The sequence below is a fragment of the Liolophura sinensis genome, unplaced genomic scaffold (assembly GCF_032854445.1).
Source record: "Liolophura sinensis isolate JHLJ2023 unplaced genomic scaffold, CUHK_Ljap_v2 scaffold_75, whole genome shotgun sequence".
Classification (NCBI taxonomy): Eukaryota; Metazoa; Mollusca; class Polyplacophora; order Chitonida; family Chitonidae; genus Liolophura; species Liolophura sinensis.
The window spans coordinates 96240-110368 of record NW_027018014.1 but is presented as its reverse complement, the minus strand read 5'-3'; the positions used below and the strand labels follow the sequence as shown (position 1 = coordinate 110368).

Genomic DNA, 14129 nt, shown 5'->3' with positions numbered 1-14129 from the left:
TAACATTTCATTACCCAGAGTCTGTCTGATTTATTTTGTCTGCACAGTGGTGCCCACATCGCATTTGGTTACCTTGAGTCAGTCGGATTCACTTCGTCTAGTCAAGAGTATACAAAAACGAATAATCATTCCCTGGTTCATGTCTTGAACTGTACACTTTCAGGGCATGCTTGAATTCCTTTCGCGAAATCACGCCATCATTGTTGGAAGCCATCTTGGCAAAGGTAGAGCGGATGAATTCCTCACTTTTCACTCCTTGCATCGTGTAGTAATTCCGCCACTCCGGGAAACTAATTGTGCCATCTTTGTCTGTATCCATAATATCAAAAAAAGCCATTGTGGCAGTTGGTATAAGCTCTCTGAGGTACCAATCCTGTTTGCTGATAATAGTTTGAGCCTTAACCCAGTCATCCTGACTCACAGACGCCTCGTCTTTGGGTCTGCCCAGGGCCTCGAGGATGGAGACCCAGTGCTTTTTGTAAGCGTAATTCAACTTTTCCTGCACGTAGAAGCTGGACAGGATACTCAATGACTTCCGCAAACGTCAACTTGCCGGTTTGACTGAAGTTCATGAACTTGAAAAGCGCTGTCCACTTCTCTTGTATATACATCTCCAAATCCATCTGGAAAATGTAAGAAAGAAATAAATGATACTAAAGGAATAGTGACAAACAATGTTGGTATCATAAGGAGAATGTTATTATTATAAGGGTCTACAACTATAGTCTATTGCTTTTAGCCTATATTGTGTACATTCAAATGTCTGTAAAGTCAGTCCAGTTTGCATAACAGGAAAATCTCTACACGTCTAATACAAGAACACCAGGAAGTTATTTCCTTGGGTGACGTCATTGTGCGGCATGCCACTTGACTTTGAATAACAATGACGTCACCCGTGTAATGAGCTCTTGGTGTTGAAACTAGGCTTATGTGGTTTGACAATGTGAATTAGAAATTTTTTTTACCGCATTTGCCCATGCAATAATACAGACATACAACATATCAAAGTTTAAAGCATGTGTTGTTACGTATCACTAAAGAAAGGCAATTTTGGAAGTGAGTGTAATTTTACAGATAGCTGAATATAGATGACTGTCTGACAAAATAGACTATAGTACTAGCACCAATGCACTCAAAATAAATCTAATTTCAAACAGATAATATGATTAATTGAACAGAAAGTGTGTCGTCTCAGTGATGCTAGAATGTATTCTCTTATTGCAGCAGATTATTTTGTTAAATATAACACGTAATTCAGCATAATGATTTTGTTAGACTAACAATATATATATATATATATATATATATATATATATATATATATATATAGTTAAATATTACACAGCATTGTCTTATAATAGCAAATCAATTCTGACAACTCTCAGACAAGAGACTTTTTGTTAAATTCAACAGGCTAACTTTCTTAATATATTGTCATACAGTGGAAATTGCAACACCTCACATGGGATTGGAAAAGCTGTTAGAGTCATAAGAGTAGAGCTTCAGCAACATCTGTCTTTAAATATTAAATAAGGCACGGACAGACAACCACATGCTACATTTCACTAGGGAGTGTGCACACGCCGCTGGAGGTAGAGCTACAAAAATAACTGTATGAGAATCTGACATGAGGCATAGACACACAACAACAAACTCCATCTCTCCAGGGACTAGACACGATGCAAGAGGTAGAGCTACAGACAGATCTGTATGAGAATGTTACATAAAACATAGACAGATAACTACAAACTGTATCTTACCAGGGACTAGACACACGCTGTTAGAGGTAGGACTACAGCAATATCTGTGTGAGAATGTTACATAAGACATAGATAGACAACTACATGCTGCACCTCACCAAGGACTGGACATACGCCGCTAGAGTTAGAAGTACAACAAAATCTGTTTGAGAATGTTACTGAAGACACACACTGACAACCACAAAGTAAATCTCACCAGACAACCACATGCTGCGTCTTACCAGGGACTGGACACAATGCTAGAGGTAGAGCTACAGCAAGATCTGTGTGAGAATGTCACATAAGACATAGACAGACAACCACATACTGGACACACGCCACGAGATGTAGAACTACAGAAAGATTTGTGTGAGAATGTCACATAAGACATAGACAGACAACCACATGCTGCGTCTTATCAGGGACTGGGCACTATGTTAGAGGTAGAGCTACAGTAAGGTCTGTGGGAGGATGTTCCATAAGATATAGACAGACAACCACATGCTGCGTCTTACCAGGGACTGGACACTATGTTAGAGGTAGAGCTACAGTAAGATCTGCGTGAGAATGTTACATAAGAGATAGATAGACAACCACATGCTGCGTCTTACCAGGGACTGGACACTATGTTAGAGGTAGAGCTACAGTAAGATCTGTGTGAGAATGTTACATAAGAGATAGACAGACAACCACATGCTGCGTCTTATCAGGGACTGGACATTATGTTATAGGTAAGATCTACAGTCAGATCTGTGTGAGAATGTTACATAAGACATAGACAGACAAGCACATCCTGGCCACACGCCACGAGATGTAGAACTACAGAAAGATTTGTGTGAGAATGTCACATAAGAGATAGACAGACAACCACATGCTGCGTCTTTTCAGGGACTGGGCACTATGTTAGAGGTAGAGCTACAGTAAGACCTGTGGGAGAATGTTACATAAGAGATAGACAGACAACCACATGCTGCGTCTTACCAGGGGCTGCACACTATGTTAGAGGTAGAGCTACAGTAAGACCTGTGGGAGAATGTTACATAAGACATAGACAAACAACCACATGCTGCATCTTAACAGGGACTGGACACTATGCTAGAGGAAGAGCTACAGTAAGATCTGTGTGAGAATGTTACATAAGACATAGACAGACAACCACATGCTGCGTCTCACCAGGTACTGGACACTATGTTAGAGGTAGAGCTACAGTAAGATCTGTGTGAGAATGTTACATAAGACATAGACAGACAACCACATGCCGCGTCTTACCAGGGACTGGACACTATGTTAGAGGTAGAGCTACAGTAAGATCTGCGTGAGAATGTTACATAAGAGATAGATAGACAACCACATGCTGCGTCTTACCAGGGACTGGACACTATGCTAGAGGTAGAGCTACAGTAAGATCTGCGTGAGAATGTTACATAAGAGATAGACAGACAACCACATGCTGCGTCTTACCAGGGACTGGACACTATGCTAGAGGTAAAGCTACAGTAAGATCTGTGTGAGAATGTTACATAAGAGATAGACAGACAACCACATGCTGCGTCTTACCAGGGACTGGGCACTATGTTAGAGGAAGAGCTACTGTAAGATCTGTGTGAGAATGTTACATAAGAGATAGACAGACAACCATATACTGGACACACGCCACGAGATGTAGAACAGAAAAATTTGTGTGCGAATGTTACATAAGACATAGACAGACAACTACAAACTGCATCTTACCAGGGACTGGACATACGCGGCTAGAGGCTGAGCTACAGCAAGAGCTGTGTGAGAATGTTATATAAGGCAGACACAACCACAAGCTGTACCTGACCTTGGGCTGAACATACTGGTGTAGGTAAATTTACAACAAGAGCTGTGAGATAATGTTAGATGACGTAGACAACCACAAGTTGCATCTCACCAAGGACTGGACTTGCTGGTGTAGGTAAATTTGCAACAAAATCTGTGTGTGAGTGCTTTATAACACATAAACATACAGCGTTAATAGAGAATATAAAAAAATCCTCAGAAATAAAGATAAAACTTCCATAACAACTATAATGCTGTTAACGTGTACTGGTGTTAACAAATACGCAACACAACGCCTGAGTAAAGAACAAAAACCCTATTATGTTTAGAGCTTATTTGATCTTATATACCCCACTCATCCGGTAAAAGGTCGATAAAACAAAAAAGACTTGACATGTGCAAGTGAAAATAGGGATACAGGCCCGAAGGGTAAACAAATGAAAAAAAAGAGTTTATTGTAATGAGAACGCTCCATACTTATTGTTATCAAAATATCTTTAATATCTGAGCGGTGTTCTCTTGGAAATGGCTTGTTCTGATGATTGAATTCTATAAAAATTCCTTATAAACATTATATAATGAAAGCAAACAGCAGTAAGATTGTATTTGATTTTTTTTATTTGATCGGTGTTTTACGCCGAACTCAAGGTTATTTCACTTATATGACGGCGGCCAGAATTATGCTGGGAGGAAACTCTCGACCAGTCAGACATTTCCACTTACGGCCGGAAAGGAAGCCAGCATGAGTTTGACTTGAACTCACAGCGACCGCATTATTGAAAGGCTCATGGGTCATTACGCTGCGCTAGCGCGCTTAACAACTGAGCCACAGAGGCCCTCAGTGGGATTGTAGTTCTCATATGGTTTGAATGTTTCATGTGTCTGTATCTGACTAACTCAGCAGTTCTTTCTTTGCTATAACAACTTAGGCCCATTAGTATGGAAATGAATGCATTTTAAAGTTTGAAAAAACCACCGCGCACATAAAAGATAAACAAAAACCATCTCGGCAAAACAATTTGCATTTCATTAATAGACTCAGAGATATATTAGACAAAAAACTATTTGATAATTTTGGCAGTTAGGCTAAGTAGGCTTAATGTCAATCTTATGAAAGGATAGACTTAAGAAGGCCAAATGACACATGCACATGGATGGATCCAAATGATTATTTTATTAAAAGTTTATGGATTTCCCGAGAATGGGTTCTGGGATATGGTGGTCACAATGACGGGACACATGATACCCAACGATTATCTCAGAATAAGTTTGCAAATTTCCGGTGAACAGGGTTACATGTATGGCCGTCACAAAGAAGTGAACAGAAGTGAGACAGACGCAGATACGGGCAGACAGACAGATAAGAAGACGAAGGTGCAGAGGGACGGACAGACAGATGGACAAATAGACAGGCAGAATTGAAGGACACAGGTATCGACTGAAAAAAGGAGGAGTACGGGCGGGGAGTGGGGGGGAGTCGGACCATACGGGGGACCGAGAGACAGACAGACAGAAGGACGGGCGAAGGGACCAACAGAGGGACTGACGGACTCGTGAAGGGACGGACAAAGAGACGGAGGGCGAAGGGATGGACAGGCAAATGGACAGACGAACAGGGCCATGGGGAGTAACAGATATCGAAAATTTCTCATTTAAATCTTGAACGTGTTTAACTCAATGTTCATGTTTTCTATTTCATTTGTGTGAAAAGCTCTCAGCTTTCTGGATGAAGGAAACCACATTTTAAAACGCCGACCTTTACCAACGTGCTTGAATAAACGTAACTAAAAGTAGAATTCGAAACAGATATACATGATATAAATTAAAAACTATAATCAATGAGATACGTGTAGTCATTATACCACTAGCTACTGCATGCCAAAGCTAATGGCTTGTTTTCCTTGAACATGTTTACTGATTTACCGTACTAGTTAATTTGACCCATACTTGGAAATAAACATGAGTGCATCGTCCTCCTTGAAAAACTCCTGTGATATCCTATAAAAAGAATCTATCACAATCAACTGTCCTGCATGCACCGCCGTCTAAACGCCTAGCCCAACACATTTCTGCCCTCCGGCAGTTTTTGCAATTTACACGAGATCGAAATTTAACTGGTTTTTTTTTCATAATCGAGTCATGATAGTATATATTTTAAATGATATCAAATTACTCTAAGGAGGTAGGCAGACCAATAACTTATGTTTACCTTATTTTATTATTTTTAGGTCAGAGGTATACAGACGTATGCTGAAATTCACCTGGTAATTTTGGTTTCTGATGACTGGCTCCATCATCATCATCATCATGCGTACATGTGGATAACTGGTTACGAGAGGAAATCCGGCAATGCTAAAATGACGATCACCATAAGTCATTCAAGCTTTTCCATGAAAATCAGTTTTTTGTGAGATAATATGTCGGGTAATCATCGAAGAACATTTCTATACAAACGTTACCTTGATGACCCACAGGTGCCTGAGCCTCGTACAACGAGATATAAGTGGAGGAGGGAGGAGTTTGAACAAGGGGAAGCAACTCGTTGTGCGAACACTCTGCTTATTGGGGCAGCTGATATGGAGGTAAATTTAACCCAAAACCACAGATATAGGGTTGAATTTGTGCTTACAGTTAAAGTTGTACTTCATTTAAAGTGTAGCATTTTTCAGGTAACACGTTTTGCTTGATTCTTGACTGATTCATTCATGTTATGGGGCCATTTAAGTTTTTGTGAAGTTGGATTGATTTTTTATCACAAGAATTTAATTCATCAAGGCCTCTAGGGTGAGAGGCTGTAGTACATTAATTTTAGTAAGAGTATTAGCTTAATACTTCCTTGGAAACACTGATAGCTAACCACTATCATATATGTGAAATATTCTTGAGCATACAATAAACACTACTTTGGTGATTAAACCAGCAAAAAATATTTTGACTATTCCTCTAAGAAGAAAATCATCACTAGAATCATCAATGTCGTGGGAAAAACTTCATTTTATAACCTTCAACAGATTTTGTCATAGGAACAAAACATTTAATGTCGTAACAGATGGTCACATTTGTGACTGCAAAAGTTCACATGAATAATAAACTTTTGCTCAAAGGATATTATAAAATCAGAATAACATTAACCATAACAGCACGCTTAACAGTACTTATATACATAAATCCCATTTCAGTTAATGTTAGTTAATTAGTACTAGATTTTTTGTAATAATTAAAAATTTAAGTTCCACTTTAACCGCTGTAGAAGAGTAAATTGGACTGTATGAACATATTATTTTCACATGATTTCTAATTTTTCAGGATGTTGGTGATATTGAAATGAGAATGGGGAGCTGTCACACAGAGTGCCGCGTGATGAGGACACAAACTGTTCTGAACAGCCCAACAGGCAAAATTTGTAATGATCACACCCCACTGTATGAAGTATCTGATGTTACAAAGTCACAAGTCTTGGCACTAACACTTGCACATGTAGTCAGACACCGAGTAAACGGTATTGCCTTAAGAGATCTGTTAGACTTACCGAATGTAATTGTACAATCATGTGTTCCAAAGAGTAAATACTACTTTGATAAAATATTTTCATGGTACCGGAGAAAAATTGTCTTTTACCATTATTGTCCTGAATATTAGTGCCTACTCAGTCAGCATGATCAAAATGAGCCGTAAGGGTGTTTAGATTGTGACAAATCTTTTTAGAGGTCTAGTTTGTCTGACAATGGTCATTATTTTTCAACTATTCCATTGTATGAGCAGCTAGAAGATTTGTTTCAAAACCACGATTTGCTAAGTGTGTACAAAAAAGCAATTGTTAACATCAAAGTGAAAGTTTGTCAGACTTAACAGATGGGAAGTTCTTTAGACGTAATGCATCTCAGAGATTTTTTGAAAGAGAACGATAACATTTCACTGTCGTTTTGTACTGATGGAGTTCCTGTGTTCAGATCATCAAAGTTTTCCGTCTGGCCATTATTTTGTACCATAAATGAAATTTCCTATGCTAAGAGATCAGAGTTTGTCATGCTGCAGTCTTTGTGGTTTGGACCTAACAAACCAAGGTTTGACAGTTTTTGTAAACCTTTTCTGGATGAAATCCACTCTCTTGAGTCTCAAAGTATAAGGTGAAAGGTCAGAGATGGTAATGAGCATTGTACAATGTCACTGCTATTCTATGATTTTGTAATACTGTCGAATGACCTGTATTGCAAAATTTTAAACAGTTTAATGGGTATTATTGCTGCAACCATTGCTTGCACCCAGGTGAAATAATTGAAAATAGGCATGTTTATCCAGTTTCTGGTGTAATGGAAAAGCGGTCACATAATCAAACAACACAATTTGCGGAAAAAGCTGTTCAGAATGGGACAGATGAATTTTGATTTTATCAGAAGTTTTCCTCCTGAATATATGCACTGAGTTTTGCGTTAGGTAACAGAACTAATGTTTGACAGTTCACACCATGAAGACCTGTTCTACATGGGGCCCAACATTGGTGATATAAATGACAAGCTCTTGCACTTTCGGCCCTCAAGTGAAATTAAAAGAAGCCCTCGTTCCCTTACAGATAGAAGATTTTAGCAGGCTTTTGAGTGGCGTACGTATTTGCTTTATTATTCACCTGTTGTCCTTAAAGATTTTGCACCCGCTGACATATATAAGCATTGGTTACCCCTTGTTAATGGAGTTCATCTGTTCATGGGAGAAAGTGAGTCTGCAATTGTCATTAAAACTGCTAGGCTGTGATTCCTGAGGTTTGCTGCGCTGGTTCCAAACCTGTATGGAAAATAACAATGTAGTTTTAATACCCATCTCTTAACTCACTTATGCGATTCTGTTGAAGACTGGGGGGCCAATATGGGCTTTTTCAGCATATATCAATAAGAATACCAACGGTAGGCTCCTGAACCTGTTTCACGGTACACAAGCTATTCCTTTACAAATCATGAAGGAGTTTTAGCATTGAAGGATTGGAGACAATTTGCTGTATGTCACTTACACATCGTCCCTGATGTTGTCACAAACCTCTATGAACGTCTCAGTAGCACAACACATCTTATAAGACAAGCCACAAAAGTAGGTAACTACATTGCACTTGGGTGTGGCAAAGTCAACACTTGGGGACAGGGAAGCTGAGCTAGAAAACCTGACAGGTTGGTACTTAACAGCTTAAAAGAATGGTACCAGTATTTTGTAATGCTTAGTAGATTTCAACCAGATGCTTGTCTTTAAGTGAGATGTAGAAACAGAGCAATTTTTTAAATGCTACATATAATAAATCCATGTCATTGTGGATATCTTGTCTTATGAATAAATGTTATACAGCATGTGGCAAGTAGCTAATACATTTGTTACACGGCTTGTTTTTGTAGCAGTCTTTTGAGGGCCTGTTGCCTTATGGTATTGTTACGTGGCTAATGATGTAGGACAGAGACAGGGAAAAATCATCCACACCCATCGGTAGGTTGCTGAAAGACTTTCCCATGTATGATTGCAGAGGATTTATCCTCTCACGTTGGTGAGTTTCCTGGGTCATTGTGCTGCGCTGGCACGCTAATCGCTATGTCACAGAGGCCCCCTTAGTGCAATTAAGTATTTTTCATTGTACCATTTGAGATAAACCATGGTAATGCATGGTAGAATTTACCATGTCTGATTTACAAGTCATTCGCAGAAATTTGTTTGCCTGCTTCCATCACAAATGTAAACCATGGTAATCCATGGTAAAGTTTACCTTGTATTTGTATCACCATTCTTTACCACAAATTACCGTGCTTTTTTTAGCTCCCTCTCAAATGTAAGCCATGGTAATCCGTGGTAAATTTTAAAACGTATTTATATCACCACTCTTTACCACAAATAACCATGGTATATTAAACTCATCTCCAGTGTAAACTATGGTAATCTATGGCAGACTTTACCGTGACTTTGATTTACCATATCATAACCACAAATAAGCACAGTTAACCATGTATTACCATGCTCAACTATATAGCAAAGTGTGGTAAACCACAGTTTTTTTTTATAAGGGAGCCACATGGGAACTCACCACCTGAGATTCGAACTCCCGCATGACATGACTAATGAAATTTTTGGTTGTCTCGAACGCAATTTTTATGTTAAATTATTGATACATGTGGAGAACGGTTTCTGGAGAAAGTCGAATCGTTTGCTCCTACTCATGTACTGCCAGCTAATCATAGCGATATGCTGGTCCGAATCATGTACTGGCATGATAAAAACCCGATACAAATGATACACCATATATACCGTATATTGTTTCCCCTGAAAATGGATTATAAAAGATGGATCCGCCAGCCGTTGCAGTTTATCAACACCCAATACAAACGATACACCATGCATGCAGTAGGATAAGCGGAGGCGAGGGATTTTGCCATACAGACACTCGTCGTGAATCCTGTGACATAGATTTCATTCACTTCGTTACTTTTATTTACATCTTCCTCTGAAATGTGCAAGTGCGATCTCCATCTCACACTTGTATAGATAGTGAGAATGTAAACAGAGACCTGGTCTGAGTAAATATCATTGTAAACCTATCCGATCGTTGATCAATCTTCCCTCATATGTCAACCATATCCAGATAAAACGACTATAAATCAACATCCAAGACATTTTTGCTTTAGATTTAATCACAGAGCTTCTCAAGGACCGGATGACCTTCAGCATATTGATCAGGATATCAAGATGTCAGGCTCACCATTATCGCTTTACTTTGCATTCATTGCAATGTCAGCAAAGAAGTAACACTGTAGAATTTTCGGGGTGTATATGTCAAAAGAACATCAACCACGCAAACAGTTTCAGAAAACCTAGGATGTACATGATTATGTGTTTTACAACCGTTGAACTTCTTGCATGATTGCGATCTTTTGCCTGTTGCTCAATCTTTTTCTTATCTGACGTCTGCCAAGCTAATCGGATATATTTAGGCATTCTGTATGGCAATTTCGCTCATGTTTGCTTTGTGAAACACAATATGGAGAAGAATTCTACTTTCCTGGAAATATGTATTTATGCACATATTTCATTGATATTTTACGCCGTGGTCAACAATAGGGTTACTTGTAAATTATACGATGGCTGCCAGCATTATGGTGGGAGGAAACTGAACACCAACGACCAGAGGGTAAGACGGCATAAGCTGGACTTGAACTCGCCATTGTATTGGTGAGAGGCGTCTGGGTTCTGTACTTGCGCGTTATCTACTAGGCCCTGAAGGTCCCATTATGCAATGTAAAACGACTGCGTTCATCAAGCATAAAATCTATACAGACCACGAAAACCTGTCGATAATTATAAAGCCGAGTATATTTTGTTGAAAAAAATGCTGTGAAAAAATGTTTGATTAAATGAACACAAGATGGAAAGTTCAACAGCTGTTGGAGATAATCAATATTAGACATAATTTCCACACCAGTAAAGTCCGAGGATTAATGTTGAGACAGCCATCAGCTAACTCCTTACCAGCAGAATCTCGTCTCAGGCTTGGATCTGTCATTTTACCATTCAAAACTCCATGCGGAGGCATCGAACTTGGTAACTTGCTCGCTTCGTGGTCAGCAATGTTTGTGTTTTGTAACGACCAATAGGAAGACTCTGGTCGGTTATTATAGTTACACTTAGCGTTAAACTCAGATGTAATCAAATCTAGAAGCAACAAAATACATTTGTACGATGCGATTCTGGGACAGGATGATCTGGACGAGACACAAAAGTGAGAACAGGGATTTCCCTTGCATCTATTATAAATTACGTGCTTATATTTATTGGTAATCAGAGGTATTTTACTTTTTTAGGCTCCTTTTATAATGTTACGGAAATCTGCAAGTATTGACATGATGGAAGTAAATTGTATGTGTTATCCGAATAACGTATAATGTATTGTTCACTTAATTTGTGTTTTCCGCCGTACTCAAGAATATTTCAGTTATATGACAGTGGACATGCAGCATTATGGTGGGAGGAAATCGGACATAGCCCGGGGGAGACACACAAACATGCGCTGGTTGCTGACAGACCTTTCCAAGTTCGGCATGACACATGATGTATTGTCAATAGCATTTTTAAATGCATATTTTTTTATTTATTTTATTGGTGTTTTAAGCCGTACTCACCACCGTCCGCAGGCTGCTGACAGACCTTCGCACGTCGGGAGAGAAAGTCAACATAAGATGGACTGGAACTCATAGATGCTCCTGTTGTGTTACGTTTGCACACTAGCCACTCTACCACGAAAGTCCCAATTGTCAATAGCAATATGTCGCCAAAACAGTTTTTTGGTTATGACTTGGCTGCATTTATGGGTAAAATATACCCTGTTTTGCTTTAAAGCAGTATAACTTTACATTCAATTTTATTATACTCCAGATATTCATACTAAGAAACACTTGCGACTGCTTCATCGGTCGCCACACTACAATTCTGTTCAAGTAGGTGTGACAATATAATGTAAACTGGAATGTCATAGTGACGTGACGTCATAGTTCAAAGTCCTCACACGAACAAAGAGTCACTGCTCTAACCGTCTTTTCTTCTCAGCACAACATGATAGTAATCCAAACCAGTGCACAGACATGATAGTAAGTTAATCAGTGTTTTGAACGCCGCGTTTGCTAAACCTTAGTTGTTTACCTCTTCACGTACATATGCTTGGAATTTGCATGGTTTCACCAGCATCTGCAAGTGAACAATTAAGATAAAATGCTTAGTTTTCCAGCATTTCTGTGTTAACTGGTTTCTCTGTTTTATTTTTTCTTTTACAGAATTACTGTTCATCATATGTATTCCCATCGCAGTCTTACTACTCCGTTCATATTGGCTGCCACTTCACATCACATGTATTGGGTATTCACGTCTTCACAGCTTCACAGAGACTTCGCAGAATTCGTGCTCCTATTTAAAGGAAATTCAGGGAAGAAATATTGGAAACTTTTTGTGCAAGATCTTTGTGGGTGGTTTGGGGAACCACATGTTCCAGTATGCGTCCTTATACGGTATTGCCAGATCAAAGGGAATGATTCCCTTAACAGACGCCCGTGACGTCATCAATGACGTTTTTGACACGTGGGCTTTGAAGAGGAGTGATCGCAATAAGTCAGTCTGTTTTGGAATGCCAAGTCATTTTGAAACAAGATCTTCGGCCTTCGACAACGCCACCGTTGCATTCCAGAGCGATCAACACACACATCTTTATGGTTACCTTCAGTCATTCCTCTACTTTGCTAAATACGAACAGGAGCTGCGATGTCAGTTTAAATTCTCATATGACGTCATAAAACGCGCCGAAGAACTACTTTCAGGGCATTTGAAACCCTTGCGCATCGCGAACGCCCAAGCTGTAACACTTGTAGCAGTTCACGTCCGGAGAGGGGACAAACTTTCGACGGATGTAAAATCTGGCGGTGGAACTGTTGCCCCAAAGGAATACATTTTAAAAGCTAAGCAGTATTTCATTAAAAAGTACGATCGAGTCGTGTTTGTCGTCTGCTCCGATTCCATGGACTGGTGTACAGGGAATATCCCCGGAGAAAGCACCGTGTTCGTCCGCGGCCAGAGCGCCGTGGAGGATCTGGCAGTGATGTCGCTGTGCCAGCACGCCATCATGACGGTGGGAACGTTCGGCTGGTGGATGGCGTGGCTGGTCAATGGCGACACCGTGTACTACAGCCGCAGGTTTCTGCCGGGATCCAGACTGTCGCAGCAGTGGAACCTCTCCCACCATTACCATTCACACTGGATCCCAATGGAATAATTGGAGCGTGGTGATGTGCCTGGATCCGAAAGGAATGCGAGGGATACAGTTCAAATCCGCAGTTTCTCAAAAACAATATGTTGTGAATATGTGACTTTCGGATTAAAACAGTGTATATGTAATCCGAAACTTATGGAATTCATCTATATGCACATCAAATCTATAGTTTGATCCAAAACGTTTAGAAATGTCTTCATAAAATTACACATAAATAAAATTTACGGGATTACGGGTCGATTTGTCGTACACACGAAAACGAGAGAGAGAGAGAGAGAGAGAGAGATAGAGAAAGAGAGAAAGAGAGAAAGAGAGAGAGAGAGATTGGTCCCACAGTTGCTGACACCGAGCATCTATGAGGGTTTACGACTGTTTCTTGCTGGATAAAACGCAGTATCGTGACCAGAGGGACAGAATTCTACTCTCCACTATTTTAGCGGAACTTAGATTGCTGGAAACTTAAACACACATATCATGATCAGTGCCTATCGCCTTCTTGGATAGGACCTACACGACTAACAATGCCGCCTTACAGGTGGGTGGATATACATGTTAAAACGACCTACCACAATATCTACACCCCTGTATATATGTAGGAGAACTGGTAGTACATTGATCTCTGTTGAGAAAGATTTGCTTAAGTTGCATAAAAATGTCAATTTGCATAAAAAAGACGGCAAGCTGGACAGCTGTTGGATTTTGTCCATACTATATCGGGTGGGCTGTACTTTGATGCTGCATTGCTCCGTTATCCTTTGTTCAAACCGTTTCAAACTTTAGACATCCTGACCAGCCTGTGACCTCCCACCTAT

General features: G+C 39.7%; 1 protein-coding gene across 1 annotated transcript; it reads left to right on the top strand.

Annotated features, from left to right (window-relative positions):
- Positions 1-4769: 4769 nt before the first annotated feature.
- Positions 4770-13320, top strand: LOC135481417 (galactoside alpha-(1,2)-fucosyltransferase 2-like). The gene is made up of 4 exons (XM_064761242.1): positions 4770-4916; positions 6017-6124; positions 6849-6964; positions 12432-13320. The coding sequence occupies exons 1-4, from the start codon at positions 4770-4772 to the stop codon at positions 13318-13320; spliced, it is 1260 nt and encodes a 419-aa protein (XP_064617312.1).
- Positions 13321-14129: the final 809 nt, after the last annotated feature.

What these genes read in the sequence shown, in the direction of transcription:
- LOC135481417 (XM_064761242.1), top strand. Translation starts at nt 4,770, where the DNA reads ATGACGGGACACATGATACCCAACGATTATCTCAGAATAAGTTTGCAA. An exon ending in AGACAGATAAGAAGACGAAG is followed by an intron (nt 4,917 to 6,016) that starts GTGCAGAGGGAC and finishes GATGACCCACAG; the next exon opens with GTGCCTGAGCCTCGTACAAC. An exon ending in TGTAATGATCACACCCCACT is followed by an intron (nt 6,965 to 12,431) that starts GTATGAAGTATC and finishes ACGTCTTCACAG; the next exon opens with CTTCACAGAGACTTCGCAGA.